This window comes from Haliotis asinina, chromosome 2, assembly GCF_037392515.1.
Source record: "Haliotis asinina isolate JCU_RB_2024 chromosome 2, JCU_Hal_asi_v2, whole genome shotgun sequence".
In the NCBI taxonomy this organism is placed as follows: domain Eukaryota; kingdom Metazoa; phylum Mollusca; class Gastropoda; order Lepetellida; family Haliotidae; genus Haliotis; species Haliotis asinina.
Window position 1 is genome coordinate 34,514,754 of NC_090281.1, and position 20,570 is coordinate 34,535,323.

Sequence of the window (20,570 nt, forward strand, 5' to 3'; positions counted from 1 at the left end):
AAGTACTTTTGGACCAGTGAAGTATAGGCAGGACAACTAATTATTGTCCACTCACTCGTCCTGTGGCCTAGTGGGAAATTTTGAAAGGTTTCTTTCCCTGGCTTCTTTAATCTTCCATCCTTCTGTCCTTTCATTTCCTTTTCCTTCCTTCTTTCCTCCATTTTTTGTTATTCCTACTCTTCTTCCGTCCCTTCATCTGTTCTACCTTTTCTGTCCATCCATGACCTACCTCCTCATCCATCATTCCTTCTTCCATCTTTCATTCCCCCTGCCATCCTTGATCTCTCCTTTATCCTTCCCTCCTGACATTTCCCCTTTCCTATTCCTTCCTTCCACCTGTCCTACCTTTTCCCGTCCACTGATCATTCCTCCATCCTTCTTACATTCCTTCCCTTCCCTCTTCCATTTCCTTCTTTCTTCCTTAAATATGCTTTGCTTCCACTTTCCTTTATCTTTCCTTTCCATGACCCTTCCCTCCTTCCTTCCCTTACTACACATCTCTCTTTCCATTCCACCTCCCTCCAATCCCCTGCCCTTCCTACAGAGACTCTTTACCAATTCATACCTTCCCTCACATCTTGTTACTTCTTCCGCATCACCTTCATTTCTTCTTCTCTTCTTCCTTCACTTCCCCCATCCTACTTGATGCTCACCTGGCCTATCAAGTAAATCCCAGGATGTAAAGAATAACATAATTTTTTTCGTTGTATATTTGTGTAAAGATCAGTGAGACATTATTTTGGTAATGTAGAATGAAATGTCTGCTGTCGTGGTCTCTCCTCCTGTGATGGACTCAACCATATGCTTGACTAATTCCAGTAAGCAATGTCACAGATGGCGGCATATTATCTTCACAAATATTACAGCAACTTTTATTTGTGTATTCCAAGCAAAGCTGTTAATTGGATTACAGTCTGGATGTGCAGGAAAGTATTGAGTTTCTGAAGCAGACCAGATGTATCAGCCTCACATTCATAACATTCAGTAGCAGCTGAGAATAACGGGGATGTTTTCAAAGGGATCACTTCACCAGCATGCACTGATTTACATGGAAATAATGGTGCATTGTATAGAAAAATAACGTTTGAATACTGCATACTGGAATGCACTAGAGACGATTTGGGGCTAATTGAGACCGTATTTACTACAGTAATAGTATTTCATTAGCTGACATTTTCTATTATGAATTGACGAATAGGTTCATTATTTAGAAACGTTGCTATGGTTACCTACATCTTGCCTAAATCTTGTGGGGGTGGTGGTAGACTAGTAGTTAAAAACGTTCACTCGTCAAACTGAAGACCCAGGTTTGATTCCCCATATGGGTACAATGTCTGAAGCCCCTTTCTGATGTCACTGATATTGCTGGAACATAGCTAGAAGCAAAGTAAAACTAACTTCACTCACTCACTGCATCTCCTGAAATTATATGGCTTTTCTCAGCATAATGTCTTGCAACTATCATGGTCCGAGCGATTATTACCAGACCATTGTCTTGTGCCTGTAATATTGCAAAGTGTGGTTGTATTACGAACAAAATAATGTTACCGTTTATTTTCAATGAATAATACTTTTGTGTATGTATCTATAACCAATATTGAACATTGACTGAGTTCAGCACAGGCAACAATATTGTTAATTATTATAATTATGATATTTATAGTATGCTTTCCAAGGCTTCATATCCTGTTCAAAGCACACAATCTGCTTGTTATTATCCATGATAAGCTAAGCTGCATGTGAGGGACGAGAAGATTAATAGTCACGACTATCCCACTGGGTACCCATTTTCTGGTAGGTGAACAGGTACAGTTTTGAACAAATGCACGAGCCTTAAATGAGGTCACGTGTATCATGTGCTTCACTGTTGGGGCAGGACTGAAGTCCAGGAAACTCAGATCAGTCAAGCTGACAAACACAGCCAACCATTTATTGTCTATAGAGTCCATGCTCATCCTGAGCTCTCTACACAGGACCACACACCATACTGGTACTCTTATATGTTCAAGTGTGGCCAGTGGTTTATATTACAAGTAAAATCCTAGACATTCGAGTTTTATAAATGGCACAATTGACCAAATCGCAGAGCCTGATTGCAGATTTCGTGTTCTGGTCGCTTACAATTAGTGGTATTTCGAGGCTTCTACGATCATGGGTCACCTCATACAGGTTTAGACATTCAATATCATATAGCCTGTTGCCTCCAAAATAGACTGACATTTAGAATTTATGATGGCATCAGGGCATGGTTAGGCTGATCAATAATTGACCATAGTCGTAAGAAGAGCCAAGAGAATGGTTATTGGTAGAAATCGTCAACACAGTGTCACTGTGTTAGCGATTGTCCGGCCAATCAATGTGATTTCATTTCATGATTATTTGTTTCTTGGTTGGCTTTGTGACACTAGGTCAATGATTTGTTGTTGATGAATGCACCACAGTCCACATTATTAAATCCTGCTGCCAAGTGAAGGGGATATTGGTTTGAGCTGAAACAAAACATTGTTGTTAGAATTTGTTACAGAGTTCTTGTGGGTTTCTTGACTTAGTTCATGGTATCTCCAATGGGGACAGATTTTCTCAGAAATAGATAGGGCAGTCAAATTTGGTATGTTTATTCAGGACATTAATGCCTTGATAGAATTCCACAAAATAAACATGTTACAATTTGTTACAGAGTTATGGCCCTTGTCAGGTGATGTTCTCGGCTTAGTGCAATGTATCCCTAATTGGAGGCAGATTTCTGCAGAAACTGTTATAGATAAGGCAACCAAAGTTGGTATGTATTTTCAGGACACAAATGCCTTGATGAAATTTGAAAATGGAAACTAATTCAGTTCTTTACAGGTATGGCCTTTGTCATGAGTGTTATGACTTTAAGTGTATGTTATCCCAGATGGGAACAGATGTACTCCGTAACCATTATAGAAGGGAAACCCCAAATGTGGTATGTGTTTTTAGGACATGTTTAAGAAACTATCATGTAACATTGTTCAATTTTCACGCTTTAGGCTGAGGGGTGACAGACAGCTGGTAGGACAACGCCAGCATGTACTTCAGGTGCAACTCTGCACAGCCTTCCCTCAGTTTGAAGCATGAGAATAGAACAGTGTTGCACGGTTTTAACCAACTTTTTCTTTGATTGATCGGAAAGCATCAGATTTCAGATCTTGTTGGGTGCAGATGTTTCAAGACCAGGTGTCTAATTTATGTTTTGTGCACTTAACCCTATTTCGAGTTATGTAATCATTCATTGTTCTCATTTGAACCCCAACGGACTGCACCAGTCCTCTCAATTCCATTTTGTGGAAGCTGTGGTGACTGAGTGGGTTTAGGCGGCTTTACTGTGTGAGCTGGTGGTATAGTGCCCGACTGTTACACAGTGACGGTTTGAATTGCAGATAGGACTCAACCCCAAAGTACTGGAATCTGTACTTTACTGAGACAGTATAATCCCACATATTGCATACTTAACTACATCAGACACTTTCTAAATGGCATTGTGTAAATGGTATCTGTACGCTACTGACAGTGTAATCCCACATTAACATGCTATGTTTGGACACTTTCTAAATGTCATGTATTCATAAATTTCTTGTTTATCATGAACAGGACATTACTGCAATGGCTTAGCTCATGGTCACAGCAGCTTAAAGAACATAAACCAAAATACCAAGAGAGCATTCTGAACAGCACTTGTTCTGAGTTCCACTAGCAAGTCAAGAGCAAATGAACACAAGATGGCACAGAAACTGATATAGGTCTGTGCATCCTCAGAGTATGTTACAAAATGGTTCAGTGTAGAAATGTACATACATTAAACATGTGATATCATCAATAATTTTCAGCAATTGGTAAATCCATTTATATGTTTTATTGCAATGGAATTGGTCAATTCAGACAATCGACTATTCATCAGTGTCAACATTGTATATTGAAAGACATATTGATAGTTTCTCTGTTCACATGTTATTTCAGTTTTGCTGTTAAGAACATGGTGTTCTTCTATGAATGTCTCATCAGTGACATGCAGGATGCTAAGATATGTTTTGATCAAAAGAAAGAGTGAGTGAATTCAGTTTTACGCCACACTCAGCAATATTCCAGCTATATGGTCAGTAAATAATCGAGTCTGGTCCAGACAATCCAGTGATAACAGCCTGAGTATTGATCTGCCCAATTAGGAACTGATGACTGTGTCAACCAAGTCAGCGAGTCTGACCACCCAATTCCGTTAGTCGCCTCTTTTGACAAGCATAGTCGCCTTTTATGGCAAGCATGGGTTGCTGAAGCCCTTTTCTACCCCGGACCTTCACGGTCTGTTTACATATTTCAGTTTTGCTGCTGGGAATGTCTCATCAATCACAGATATGTGAAGATCGGCATTAGTCATCAGTGATCCATGCTAATGTTACAAGAGATAACTTAAGTAATCGGGTGGTCAGACTCGCTGATTTGATTGATGCATGTAACTGCATCCCACATGCTCATACTGTTGATCACTGGATTTTCTGGTCTGGACTCGATTATTTACATCCTGCCGCCATGTAGCCTGAATATTGCTGAATATTGCCTCCCCAAAAAGGTGGTAATGTGTATTGCTGTTACAATTCACTCATATCAAACCATTACCTTCCATAAATTCAAATATTTAATCGTGGTCACCAAATATAACTGAATATAATGAATATTTACAATTTTTTAAGGGGATGTGTTTTACTTGAATCCTTATGTCAAAGTGAGATATGAAAAGGGAACGTGTACTAGCCTTGCAGTAGTGCAAGTCATGACAGTTTATCAATTCTGCACATGGTACTGCAGACTTAAATAATAACTGTTACATACCAAATTTGAGTGTCATGAGATCATTGGTTATTGCTGTGACAAATTAACACAGTCAGCATGGGTGTTCCATATTGTTCATCAGTCACTTAACTGTATAATGTATTCATGAATAATTATTCGCATTTGTTACCCAATATTCATGATATGTATCATATTAATGACATAGTCACCGTCACAGTATTTGTTGCAGCCCTAGTAGTGTCACTTAATCTTTGATAGAAGTAAACAATATCATACATACAAAGCTTTTAAAGCAAACAATCATTATCAAAACATATTGGAGAAGTAACTTTTAGGATAAATGACTTAAAATCTTAAGGACACATTTCACATCAGTGGTGAGTGGTGACATATTTTTGCTTAGGAATACCAGCAAAACGCCTTCCTGAACATGTAACAGGACAGCCCATGAATGAAGACCAACTTTGTTGATTGTCTGAGTACATTTGCAAGTTATTTTGTCACAACAGTTCATTTATGATGTTATTGATAACACACTTTTCATATCGATAATCATTAATAATGATTCACATTTTTCGGTAACCAATTACCAGACCTAAATAATGTCAGTTAGAAAAGAAGAAGACATTTCAAAAGATATAAAAGGAGATTTGTTCAGCTGATTTCAGGATATGTGTGAATTCACTCATGATTTGGTTATGTGCATCTGTGACAAATCTTTGTGGCTGGAGTTTAGAAAAAGCATTTATGAAAACCCTGTTATTTGTGCTGAAGAATGAGGTCACTTTGACCTTGAGGGAGATAATTACAAAAACATGTCTGAGGCAGCTCCACAAGTCTGCCACACTGGGCTCCAGTCTTTAAACAAACCTAAAAACTCAAAACATTTTGTGCAAGTGCTCATTCATGTGAGCTTCACAGACTATATCCCAGTAATTTTTGTTTAAAGAGAGAAAACATGGTCTGCTGGATTCAGTTTCAATACACATGGAAACGGAAAAAGACCTATTGTGAAAACATTTTGTGTTTATTTAATGCTCCTGTTAAGTGATGTTCATTTTATTGTAATGAGTCTGACAAACGGAATCAGATGATGAGTTTTCAGAATGTAAAATCTCCTCATCAAATTGAAATTTTTGAAAAGGAACTTGCAATATGTATTTCAGATCACAGTAGAATCAATTATCCAATTATGATTTGTTTTGTAACTAGGGTATTTTGCTTCAGTCTGGGTGTTATAGTGCTTCAGTCAGAGAATATACCATTGCTCCACTGACACTAAAAAACGTGTATTGGCTCTTTTTGTCAGTGCTAGAGACTGTACCCATTGGTGCAGCATTAAATACAATCCTAAGTTCTTCTATAAAATGGTTACCATGAACAGCAAAAGTCTCAAGGCTGCATCCGAATACATTTGACTAGTTAAGGTGCCAATTGGCAACACAAAAATCGTGGCAGAAACACAGGTATATCTTCATCAAAGCAAGATATGCAACATATGGCAGCAGAGTAGTCAGTATTCGATATATTGAATTTTAAAGTTCTCATTATAATAAACATTAACACTGTCAAAACATATGAAAGAATATATTTTGTGATTGTGTCACTGTGTATTGTGAATAATACTTTATCTGCTTAGTTGTGATTGCACTATTATAAAGATAATGATATTTCTTAGGATGTTTATTATGATTTGCACAAGCCCGAGGTCTTTCATTAACTGCCTGACGAAGGAGGGTAGTTGAAAAGACCAAGGGCTTCTGCAAATGATAATGCCCTGAAAAATAGCGTTTAACCATTATTATAGCTGAACTGGGCCCCGTTTCACAAAACTCTCGAAAGCCTAAGGTCGCGTAACTTTTCTTGTAGCATTTCCACCTCCTATGTTACAGTATGCCAGGTACAAATGCTACGAGAAAAGTTACGATACCTTAGGCTTACGAGAGTTTTGTGAAACGGGGCCCTGGACAGTATTTCTAACAAAATAAGAATAAAACGGCATCGACTTGAAGCATTTACTGTTAACTATAATTACTGATAATTTGGTTTAATCTGTTATGAGCTGAGCTGATAAGACAGAAAACTGCTGATATGAAATTATGCTGGTTCTTAATATCTGCGAGTCTTATTGTTCAACATGACATTCAGTATTGTTCAAACTGTATAACAGCCATATGTAAATCATTAAGTGTGGGCAAAACTATCGTGTTAATGACATCATAAGCATTGATCTACGGGATACAGTTACTGGTACATACGTCAACAAAGTCGAGGAATCTGACTACCCGATCTCATTAGTCTGCAATATTTACAATAAGCATGGGCGGCAGAAGAGCAATATTAATGTCATAGACTAGAATATGCTGCAAATAATATTTTATTAATAAAAGACAGACAGACTTTCGTGTTTGAATTTTTAATTTTGTGCAGATACATTAGAAGTAGTGTTTCTGTAACTACTTGGTCAATAAAGAATTTTGGCATTGTACTTCACACAGTTTTATTTTACGCTGCTTTAGTCAATATTTTATCAGTATCATGGTGAGGGACATTGCACCCATGTGGGGAATCAAATCAAATCTATAGTGTGCCCTCCACCCCAATCCCCGTTGTATAAATGATTGTGTCATTGGAAATGTCAGAGACTTCGTCTTAGAAGTTTGACTTCTTACCTGGATACAATGATATAGAAGAACAAAATATTTCTCAAAAATTCAAAAACGTCAATTCTGTATCATGTTTATGTCAGGGGATTAAAAATATGAGACTATAGAATTAGCAGTTTCATCCATCCATCTGTATGTCCAAAATGCAATATCCGGAGCAGAAATTCACAGACATGTTCAATATTTCTTTGAACGTGCCATTCAAATCGGTCTAGTAGTGAACTGGAACCTTCTAATAATTTGGCGATTTGGCGATTTGGCGAAATATTTTTAAAAATATTTTCAGGATGACAAGTTGAACTTTACTGAGGATGATGGTAGTTCTTGATTCTTAAGATCCCAAACACATGGATTCTTGTTCTACAGATCAGTGAAGTGGTTAAACGTGTAGGTTGACATCTTGTCTCTGAAATGAACAGACAAAAAAAAAGAGTTTTAGAAATTACAGAAAGGGAAACTGTGGTAAGCTAAACTTGCCAGACATTATAGACTTGCATAGGCTCTCATTGGTTGATCCAGGAGTGGGGTCGTAGGGTTTAAGATATCAGACGCCACAGACCAAAAGTAGGGTATGAATCTACCTCTTTCGTATCTACACCAGATTAGGGAAATGTGTCATCCACTTATGAATCTTATTATAGTACTTTTAATTTTAACTAAAAAAACAAAAAAAGGTGCTTGCCACTTCAGCGGTAGATGTGTGTGAGGTGAAGTGGTCAAGTGTCTTCTCCCTCTTATCAACCTGAAGACCCGGGTTCAATTATCTATATTGGCGCGGTGTGTGACACCCATTTCTGGTGTCCCCACACTTAGTAATAATATTGCTGGAATATTGTTAGACTTCTCCAAAGCTATATAAAATTGATAGTGTCAGGTACACATATTCAAATTAAGGAGGAGCCCCGATGAGATGGGATACTCTGGGGAAAATCTAGACTTACACATATACTTCTTTTAGGGTTTTCAGCATTGCGGTAAGGGCAAGGCAGTAAGAAAATAATGTGGTTCAGGAGATTGTTAAAAGGGGTACACTTCCACTCACACTCACTATGAGACTGAATGCCCAGAACAATACGTGCTGAGTATACAAACCCAGTGTTCACGGTGGTGTTTCAAAGTAACAGAACATTGGGTCCTGTAAGTTTCAGATCTCTGTCTGACCCACTGAAAATTCACAGGACCCATAGAATAAAATTAAACAAACATTTCAGATTTGACATTTCTGATAACTGTCATTGAAATTATTAACATTATATGATAACAAACATAAGATTTGTAAACAGCCAACAAGTGTCACATGCAAATAGCAACTTCACACAAAGACATTGTGAAATATTCCATCAGACACTGGGGCTGGCGGATTGGTGATTTCTATCTGACCACTGGCGAATCTTCCAGATTTGTCAGAGGGTCAGATGCTATTTGTGAACACTGCAAACCAATTTAATGGTTGTCAGTCTCTCTGACTGCTGATTTGTGTCACTGTACTATGTTGATAGTTGCTCATAATATCAATCACTGGTCTAGATATAGGAAATAAACCCTTCACATACTTCAGTTAAACAACAAAGAAAACTGGATGGTGAGTTAATGTGTCATGCCATACCAAAAGATACATTGTCGTTAAACAGGGCTGCTGGAGTTATCTGCCTTACATGCATTTGAAAGGAACCCTTTTGTACATTATAAGACTTCAACTATTCCTTTGCTTTTCAGGAGTTCCAGAGTATCTACAAGCAGTTCTTTCCACATGGAAATCCGACCAAGTTTGCTCAGTTTGTTTTCAATGTCTTCGACTCAAACAAGGTGGGTATATCAAAGAAAATTCCTTCTAAGAAAACATTTTGGCAACAAACTTGTCATAGGGGTGGGGTGATGTAAGGGGGAAATACCTATCGCAACGTTTTTTTGTTCTCCTTGAATTGTCTCATTTGATTCTTAGTCATTTCCCAAATGAATGTCTAGTTCATATGAAGTAATAACAAGCTGAAGTAGCCTCGGTCACATTTGATAACTGAGAGGAAACTTGAAACCCAGATCAAGTTTGTTTCAGAGGTATCAGGGGCAGATAACTCTAAATCATAGTGAACAAATCTGGTGCTTCCTGTAATTTGTCCTCTGTATTTATCAACATGTTGATGCATATCGATGAATCATCACACCTCTACTTTTGACTATTACAATAAATATGTTTTCTGTCTTTTCAGGATGGCTATATAACATTTAAGGAATTTATTTGTGCATTATCAGTGACATCCAGAGGGAACCTGGATGAAAAATTAGATTGTAAGTACTTTACCGTTTAGTGTGGCAAACTTATGCTGGTCTTGTTGACCCTGGCTAGTAAAAATTCATCTGAAAAATTCACCAGTAAATGACAAGTTTCCTGTGGTCCTGGTGGCCAGTGAATTTTGTATTGAGAGTTAAGAAAACCTGCAAATGTTATTTTGGACCAGTGAAGTACAGACGGGACCACTAATTATTGTTCATTCACTGGTTCTGTGGTCTTGTATGAAAGTTTGAAATGTTTCTTTCCCTGCTGTTATATAAATAGGTAGCATAGAATTGTAATATAAGTGCTATGACTTTGACTTTAACTGGGAGAAAACATAGTCCTTATCATAAGTCATTTCCTTTCCTGACTTCAGATGTGCTTTTATAGGTTATATACCATTCAAAAAAAATAAAATAGACGTAGGGGAATTTAGATTTACAAGATTTGCAAATGATGAAGCCAAGGAGGAAACAGATGATGAGAAATTAAGCAAAAAATCTGACAACTTATTCCATTTGTTTGGAGATATTTCATCTGTATGGATATATGTTACTTCTTCGTATATGTATTGGTATTGGTCAGTGGTATGCTCGCAAAGTGGAATATCCCTTATTTTTTTTTTGAAAATAATGCAAAAATGTTCAACCAGCTATAGTCTTGTCTTTATTGGTCCCGTTGTCAGGGACCACTGCAGATCAGGAACTAATTTAGGAATTTGAAGTTGACTTTCTACTCACTGCTGCATATCAGCCATTTAACTGATTGAGAAAGAGTAACAGACCAGTGAGTTAGTTTTATGCCACTTTTAGCAATATTCCAGCAATATCATGGCAGGGGACACTAGGAAGAGGTTTCACACATTGTACCTATGTGGAGAATCAAACCTAGTCCTTTGGCATGACAAGCAAATGGTTTAACTGCTAGGCCACCCCACTGCCATTTTGAGTTATGAATGTTAGGGTAAACGATATAACTATACACTCATACCAGGGGCTTTCAACTTGTATGACCTGGACAATGACGGCTACATAACCAAGGCCGAGATGGTGGATATCGTGGATGCCATCTACTGCATGGTGGGTAATCTGCTTGATCTCCCAAAAGACGAAGACACTCCGGAGAAAAGAGTCAACAAAATATTTGACCAGATGGATCTGGTAAGTAGATTTTTGACAATAATCTGGCTAGCTATTCTCGAAACGTTCGTAGCCCTACGAACTTCTTAAGCCCATTCTTAACACATAGGCTACGATCAAAGTTAAATTTTTTTAGGGCTACAAATGTTTTGAGATTAAGGGAACTCGAGTGTTGACTTTTTTTGTGGATAATAAAAAAATCCATATTTGCAAATATTGCAATGACACAGATAAAATATGTTCTAGGTGCCCATTTTAGAAACTTAACTCAACTTCACTCATTTAATCCCCAAAGCGAAACACTTACACAAGTGATAAACAAGCAAAAACATTATTGACTTTATCACCCAGGAAATCACTGGAATTGTGATGGATGATGTAAAGAAATCTTGTAGTTTTTCCATTTAGTCTAATGGGAGTACTGACAATTTGGGTTATAGCAAGGACATTGTGCATGTTATATATATTGGACATGCGAACCTGTCACAAAATTCATAGCTAATTAAGGGTGTTGGGAAAAGACGCAAAAGAAAGCTATCTCAAGCAGAAGATATATATCAGCGATAACAGGAAACAAGTTACATTTGTTGTTTACGAACAAAAAACTTTCTATTGATCATCATTGCTACAGTCATTTATTCTGAAAACATGTGGGCACACTTGATTTTTAGAAGGCACATCTAAAATATTTGTCTGGTGGCCTATTAGGTACACTTGAAACAGGAATCTTGATCCCTGAATATATAGCTGCCAATTGCTTCATTAATATTAAGTGTTTATTGATATTATTGGTTTGGGCCTTTTTTTCATGTCAAAAACTTGTAATCTTTACTTTTCTGTTTTGGTTCAAACGTTTTTGACTGTTTGTTGTTGAAAAGCATGATGGATACAAATACAAGTGATTCCTTAGCTTTTCATTGATTAACCAGACAGTGTTGTGCTATTCAAAATGTGCCTTTTAAACTGTATGTCCTAATTCAACAATTTTTAGGATTGCATTATCAGTAATGATCAGATTCTGAGAAACGAATTCCTAGGTTCTGAACGTATTGGAATAGTCAAGAGATAATGAATCACAGGGTTTAGTATATAATCTCATGATTTCCTTCCACAGAACCATGATGGAATGTTGACCAAAGAAGAGTTCCGAGAAGGTTCTCGGAATGATCCTTGGATTGTCCAAGCGTTGTCCATGGAAATTCCTCAACATTGACATTTTCACATGTGGTCTTCCTGTTGTGATCCATGTAATTATCTCCCTTGCCAAAGGAAGACCAGTGGATCATTGCACATGACACTCATCTTAGTACCTTTTTTCAAGACTCATTTAAACTTGATTGGTTTAACCAGATGTGCTTTTTAAATCATGGTAAAACAAATATATTCTCTAATATAGTTGACAAATAATACCAAGTGAAAAATTTGGAATTTGCTTTTCACTGTTAATAATCTTTCATTTTCTGTCATCATAGAACTCAAGACAGTTACCTTATTTAAACAACAAGGAATGATGCACTTGGTATGACAATTTTCAAACTTTTCAAGAGTTTGATGACAAGCAATTTTACTTTATCATGTTTTCTTTAACCTGAAATTATGGCAAAGGCAGATTTTTTCAGACGCTATCAAAAGGTGGTAATACCTAAGGGACAGCTTTAAGTGCTCTACTTTTGGCGCCTGTCACAAATGTATGCAAAGGCAATTATTAACCTGACAAAAACCACTGCAACATAATGATGTAAGTTAATATAAAATGTGAGCTGTGTAATGGTAAATTCAAAATAGATGAATGAACTAAACTTAATTTTTGTCACCAATGCATGAAATTTGGAAATTTGGAAATGCCTTCCACTTGACTGTCATTAAAGGGGCACTGATGTGGAACGATTAATGTTTCTCAGCAATGGTGTAATTACGAATCCAAGCTACAAGTTGGTCAGCACCAGCTCCCTCGACCGTGACGGACTTCTGTAGACATTGTGAGAATCTCTTCACCTTATACAGTGGGAAGGCTGGATGTCCATCACATGCCATTGTTTGAAAATATCCCGGGTATTCCTTGTCTAATAAAGTATAATCCCAGCAGTGTAGATTTTTTCCAGTGCCTGAATGGTATAGTGACTGCTCCAATTGAATCCTGTTTTTGTGTTATTTGCGTCAATATTTAACCATTTCATTTAAAATATGATGTCTACAGGCACGAAGCAAACCATTTGTTTCGTATAAGTTAATTAGATTGCAAAGCTTTATATTTAGATAGTATTGAGGGTTGGCGCATCTTTTGTAGCATAAATTATATTTATTATTGGAGTCCTTAAACTAATAATAACTTTGCCATAGGTAGAAAAATCTGAAAATTCTTTCTGTGTAACAATGAAGTTCCTCAAAACAAAAAGTGTTTTCAGACTGCATTCAGTGTAGCCTCGCTGTCACCCGCGTTTGATGATATAAACCTACACGTTATTTGTCATCATTCGCTTGATGGTCAGTTAATGAATTTATAACAGTTATGATTAGTGGTAACGCCACTCAGATTACTCTATAAAGGTTCCCATTTGGCATTTCTCCAGTCTGGCGTAAATCCTCAACATTATTAATCAAGGTAGTAAATGTGTTACATGTTATGTAACATGTGCTTGTAACTCATGCAGCAGGGTTTGTCAGCTGAGTTACAAAACAAACATCGATCAAAGGATCAAAGGATCAAAGGATTAACCGATAACACCGATAACACACTGTTGCAGCCTTCAGCAGAATCTGTATTATAGATAACACACACTATGCCAGGCATAGGGTGTGTGTGAAATATGACTCATGTTAGCAATATATACATTGTTTAGATGTTGCAGTTATGTTATAAATTCACAATAAGTTTAAGCAGACCGTTTGCTTCTTTATTAATACATACAAATATGATAATGAACTAATTAGGGTTATAAGACAATATAAAGACATACATTGACTTCGTTATTTTTCAGTCCTAGCAGTTTTTACCATGGGCAGATGATTAAACTTCAAAGTGTTTTATTTGTTTCCATAACAAGGAAGTGAAAATGACTTCATCTTTGTTGATCAGTCAATACTTAATCAGTCAGTACTTAAATCAGTTGTGTATACGGGTGGTGCAGCAGATGTCACGAACCAGGCACAAATTCTGGCATATCATCCAGGTACTCGGGAGAAAAACGATACCAAAAAGATCAACCAGTCCTTGGAAATTGCTCTGCACTTGTGCCCCTTTAAAGATGCAAAAGCTTTACTGAAATAGGCTTATTTGAAAATTATTGTCTTCAGCTTACCTAAAAATTTGCCATTTCAAACATGCTCATGAAGTGGATCAGATTTGCATACCATTATTCAAATGCGATAACAGTTTGTAAAAGAATTTTTTAATGTTGGTCAAAGTGTAATATGATAGCTTATCATCTTCTTGCAGTTTTTGGATCGTAGTTATTTATGTTTTTCAAATATTACCACGCTCATTGTGTGACTCTTACCATTTATCACAATGTCACAATTTTGTGTGTACACATTCCTGAACATCCTCCTCATCAGTGTCTTGCTCATTAGAAACTGCTTGATGAATGGGTTGCATGCCGCATGTAGACTGGTTTCTGTCTGTGTTTGTGTTGCATAACCTTTATTTAGACACCATATTGTTTTATGGACTTTTCTCTGCAAACATCATAGAATCAACAGCTCTTGTTATCCCCTCCATAAAGTAATGGGGATATAGATTTGCGCTCCTTCTGTCTGTGATGATGGGGACAAATTTTCTGAGAAACCATTATAGATAGGGAAACCAAATGTGGTATGTATTGGAGAAGATGAGTGCCTTGATGGAGTTGGAAACAGGAACTGTGTGGCAGGGCATTGGATGGCCGTAGCCATGTTTGGAATTGGGAAAATTTTTAAGATATGACTGCATAATGTATCAAATAAAGAAAGACAAGAAAACACAGAGATTGGACTCATGCGTAGGTACTTGGTACAGTCATGTGGGGTTTGATAGTGGAACAAGTATGGAAATATTTACTTAATTATTTTGGTTCTATTAATATGTATTCCAAGTGATTGCTTCAAGGTTTAGTTTTACAGACTTTGAGTTACTGAAGAGAACTGAAATTTATCATTTGAATGATATATTTTAACTTCAACAGGTTCTTTTTAAAGAATGTTATGCTTTTGTTTTGTAGTTTATCCGGTTTGTTGAAGCCATTTATTGTAGGCATTGTTTCCTTGATAACTTTTGGTGCAGTGGTTGCGGTCTGTCACTGAGGCAGGTGTGGTAATACAGCTTAATTAATCTGAATGGACCTTGACACGGGTACTACAGATATGTACCCAAGGTACTTTTAATGGGCTACTCGGGTAGAAAATTTGGACCGGTCCCAGCTCTACTGTCCGCAGTGACAGCTACACGTGATTGTAGATCACTTTGTCACAAGTGCCGTAAACAGGTGCATGAAATGTTTATCGTGATTCCAGTCCTGTGAGTGAGGTGCTGCTGTAGAGTTCTCCCTTGTATCTAAACATCATCATATTATGCATTCTTTGCTGTTGTGCTAAGTTCATTGTTTGACATTTTCAAGGTGTTTTGGTTATGAATTCTCACCTTGTCCAGTTGTGAAGCTTATTTATATTTTGCCATGGTTGTATTAAACGTGAATATGTTTGTTCAAACAGAGATTCATAAACAGTTGGTTCTTAGCTGTGGAGTTTTGAAAATAAGACCAGGCAATAAGTTTGCTTTGAAGTAAGTACTTGTGGTGGAACCATTTCGACTTTTCAAACTTTGTAAACAAAATTGCAAGATGGTTTAGAATTTTTGTTTATTGTTCTTGAAAACGTTTATGTTTGAAGTTTGAAACGTGTGATTCAAGGTGACAAGTTAACAGGTGTTTAACATCCGTAAATAGTTAAAAAACTATTTATGAATAGTTGAGAATAGTTTCGTAAGTGTTGTGTTCCAGTGTCAGTTGTGTGTAAGAATAATGCACCAAGTGCCAGGACAGAATTCAAAGCCGTCTTAACCTAATGGTTGTACACACTGTGACTGCCAAGCCATATAGGTTTTGATGCTTGTTGAATTCTCCCACAGATATTTTCATGTTGTTTCACAAAGTGCTGCCGAATAGGTACCTTCTTCCACTGTTAAGTTTGTCCTTGATGTCGTAAGACGTACATAACCATGCTAATTCTCTTGAATATCATCACCATTACATATGTATGGAGAAGGGCTGGCTGAAAAAATTGACATTAGCAAATATTAATTAGAAATTATTTATGATTGTCACTTTGAAAAATTGTCGTCAGTGTTGTCGCACATAAACCATGGGACCAGACCAATTTTATTTCGTGTTTTATGGATAACCCACGGCAGAAGAGGGTTGGGGTGGGGTGAGAGGAAACCACCAGTCAAAATAATAATTCCTTTTATATAATTATACTAACAGTATTTTGATAATTTATGAAGTGTATATGGGGCAAAACATTTTCCTGTGAGGTTCCATTTTTGTAAAACAAAACATGAAATTTTATTTTTGAGATGGGAAAATTGCTTTTCTTTTTCATTATTCTAAAAAAAAAAATACGACCATTGGATATGTAAAACAAGAAATAAAATAGGTCGAACCTTGTGTTGAAATAAAGTTTTGTTACAAATCCAAGCATTAATATGTCACCAGTGATGTGTGCATTTCTTTCAGTTCTATATAGCATTTTTGCTCAAAGTTAATTCTCCAATATTTATTGATAATCGATGGATATACACATAATGATTACCAATCTCTGTGATCAACATCAGTAACCAGCCTCAATGTCTAGACCTCGATCGCGAAATTCAGTCATACTGTTATAGTTCTACATATTGTTACTGCTTTGTAAACTTGATTTACTTTTGACTAATAACAGGATCAATCAACAAGAGTCTTAATTTTATTTTTTTGAATTGAATGAAATAGAATATCCTTGTTTCTGAAGGTAAGGACTTTTGAACAAAATTCTTTTTTCCATATGTCATCTGTACTTTGTTTGGAGTCACAACTAAGGCTGAGGTGCTCATGCTGTTGATCAATGGATTTCATAAAGGTAAACTGAAATGTTCCATATGTAAAAGGGATCCAGGGTTCCCTCTGACAAGGAAGAGCTGCGTATATGATGCAGTACACAGTGCAAATATGCTTTAAAAAACAAACATTGCATCGCATTTGACGCAATAAAATCACTAATCAAAACAACACAGTTCAGTGTTACAGGTAATAAGCGTAACTAAATTGACATCTGTTTTCAAACTGATTCAAAAGTACACAAGATAATTCTCTAGAATTCATACATAGAGGCATACATTTGAAAGAAAAAGAAATTCTTAGTTGAAAATTGATTATATCTTTGTGAATTGTTTGACCCCCAGATTTTTATTTTAACTCGCTCCAAAATTGGAAGAGTCAATCTGACTTCCAAATAACAATGTCAAAGGGGAATCCTGGGAACCACTGGGTAGAAATCCTCTCAACAAATTCTAGATTTGCAAGCGTGCAATTCTTAGTAAGTAATGACTCTGAAATGGTGAGTTTAGAATTGTGACTGGAATTTGAAGTAAGTAGTTGTATATAAAATAAAGGTGCTGATGCTGTTGATCACTGGATTGGCAGGTCTAGATTATATAGTGGCATTGGTATAAATGAGCAACCTTTTTAGCGTATTGCATTTACCAAGCTTATGTGTTTGTTATATTTGATATGCATAGCATTGAATCAGAAGTTTACAAAGAATATGTGGCCCGGATTGATAAGGGGTACAATTTACTAAAATAACTTTGGAATAGAAAGTTGCAAAAATAACTTGCCTGATAATGGTGTCAGTGCTTACACAAAAACGTCACACTCATTGCAATAAAGAAGTTACTATCCATTTTCTGTGTGAATAGAAAGATGTTAAAAATAGTGTTTGTTAATACTAGCATAAATAAGTCATTAAGTCAACTCAGTTTAATCTTTCAGTAGTTCTTGCATTTTGTATCTTGTATTTAGCATTTATTTCTGTCAAACATAAAAACAGCATATTGATCTTTAGCATCTTTATATCAGTTTCATTGAAATAGTGAAGCGTACAATGTTCTGGAAACAACTTCATGTCCACTGTATGGAGGTTTCTGTGCAGATTTTTATCCAGTTAAAATCACACTGAGCAAAGATTGAAGGCCTTTCCATATTGGTCAGGTCAGGATGACCTTGAAAATTGATGATGTGATTGATCCAAAAATTGTTTAGTCGTTCAATCTCACTTGCGTCAGTGAATATGGATGAGCTTCAGAGACTAACTGATATTCATGTATATCTGAAACATCAAGTTGAACTTTTGAAAGTATTTTCGGATTATAATGGTAGATACGTCAAGATACTAACAACTGGTGCAGTTTTGTGACTTGTGAAACTGCAATGAAGACAGCATGCATGTGTGTCTCAACAGGAAATGCCATGGATTGTCTTGATTGTGGTATTAAATAGTGCCAGTTTTGTTTGCACAATGTCATGACTGTATTCTGATATTGCTCACATAAGATGTGTGTGGTTTACAATAAATTATTGATGGATTACTGAGCTCTGATTATCAATCTACATGATTGCGGTATCCATGCTAATTGTACTTACTTACTCTGGTGAGTTTCTGGTGTAGGCATCAACAGTTGCACAAATAAATTTTGTTTAACACGTTTTTATATATTGGTCTCATAATTAATTTCAAAATAAGACTATTTTAATTGAAAGGCACTTCATATTGCTGGTATGTCTATTTGCCTTGTAAAACTGTATTATAAATCCCTGCAGTGAGCTCGTTTCCCTGTATTTAGCTCGAATTGATGTACAGAGTTTATCATCCAATTTTTTTGACTTTCAAAATGTAAAAGAGAAGGATTACAGATTTTTTCTGGCTCCTTCCATGGAAATCCTGGCTGCAGCACTGGAGATGTAAGAATTACTACTGGAGATGTGAACAGAACCTATTCTACCCAACATTCAGAATTTGTCTGTCCATTGCTTCTATAAACATTTTAATGGTAGAGATATTCCACAGTTTGTGAGATGTAACTACCTGACAATTTAGCCACCTGTAAGACATCATGATGTTTTCTTCAGTTTTGAAATGAATATACCAGGTATTTGTTAAATAGAACCTGGAATGAAAGTTGCCATTTTGATATCAGTGCTGTTAGGATCAGGAAAAGAGCTCTGAATAAACTGCGAAATATCAAATATACTACCGCCAAGAAATAAGGGAACTAATGAAATAATAGCGAATTTGAAACTGCTTTAAATATCCACTAAATCAATTTTAGGCGTCAAGTTCAATATCTGGTGTGTCCACCATGTTGGGCAACACATTCACGGCACCTTGATGGCATGCTGTTTTCCAGATGGTTGCCCGTGGTATTGCCCGCCATTCCTCTTGGAGAACTGCACCAAGCTGGGCCAGGTTGGCGGGTCCTGGGTCCCTGGCGTACACCCTTCGACCAAGAAGGTCCCAGAGATGTTCAATTGGGGACAGGTCTGGGGACTTAGAGGGCCAGTCCAATGTCTGGATACCTTCTTGTCTGAGATAAGCGGAGACAATTCGGGCCCGATGTGATCTGGCATTATCATCTTGGAATACAAAATTTCGGTCGATAACTCTAGCCAATGGAGCCACAACAGGACGCAATATTTGGTCAACGTATCACTGACCAGTCATGGCTCTGTAAATGATGACCAAATCTGATCGTCTGTCATGTGTAATCCCACCCCACACCATGACAGTACCACCTCCATATCGATCAAGAATTGCTGCTCTAGCATATCGCTCCCTGCTCCGACGCCAACAACGTTTTCTGCCATCTGTGAATCGTAGGCAAAACCTTGACTCATCAGAGAACATGGTGTAACGCCAGTGGCGCATAGCCCGTCCCTGATGCTGCCTAGCTCATGCCAATCTTTGGCGCTTATGGTGAGCTGATGATGGCGCTTATGGCGCGTAGAGCAATTAACGTAATGAGACGATCCTGTCGTGATGTCGTTGATTTTGGTCTACCACGCCCAGGTCTCGTTGCAACCCCACCTGTTTGACGGTACTTATCCCACAGGCGTGAAATTACACTTTTTGATTTACCCATCTGCCGGGCAACTTCACATAATGATGTCCCCCCCTCTATCATCCCCACAATTCTCCATTTTGTTGCTTCACCGAGATACTGCCTCGGAGGCATTTCTGTCAGTAAGTGTCAATCTCTATTGCATTAGTGATTGCGACTTCTCCAGTACATTTACAGGAGTTAACTTCTGTATGCACGTGTAGCACGTGCTGGGCATGCATCATGCGAAATTCCATTGTCATTGGATGTTGCGTTTGGGAGATAGGCCACGATAACGGATCCTGTCACAGTCAAAGTCATCTACATTCAATTTCTTGGTTGCCTTATTTTCTGTCGGTAGTATATCTTGTCAGAAGTTTCATTCGTCTGTTTAAGTTCGCAAATGGTTGTTCCATGTGACCTGAAATTGAGATCCTGATATCTTTGTTCAGCAGTAGCTAGCTGCAGTGTTTGAATTTATTGAGATTGGTCTATGTTGAAGCGTTGTCCACAAGGATGTTTCCATTCCAGCCTGTAATGTGGCAGGGTGTTCAGACTGACTTATTGTTCCAAGGTCAGCA

The 20,570-nt window shown here is 37.2% G+C and overlaps 1 protein-coding gene across 1 annotated transcript in view; it reads left to right on the forward strand.

Annotated features, from left to right (window-relative positions):
* The window catches only part of LOC137273644 (neuronal calcium sensor 1-like), a 69,504-nt gene extending 53,093 nt beyond the window's left edge, over nucleotides 1-16,411 (forward strand). Inside the window, exons 4-7 of the mRNA XM_067806424.1 lie at nucleotides 9,189-9,278; nucleotides 9,680-9,758; nucleotides 10,738-10,904; nucleotides 11,998-16,411. Coding sequence (XP_067662525.1) covers nucleotides 9,189-9,278; nucleotides 9,680-9,758; nucleotides 10,738-10,904; nucleotides 11,998-12,096 — 435 coding nt within the window. The 3' untranslated portion in view covers nucleotides 12,097-16,411. The remainder of the gene's footprint in view (nucleotides 1-9,188; nucleotides 9,279-9,679; nucleotides 9,759-10,737; nucleotides 10,905-11,997) is intronic.
* Nucleotides 16,412-20,570: the final 4,159 nt, after the last annotated feature.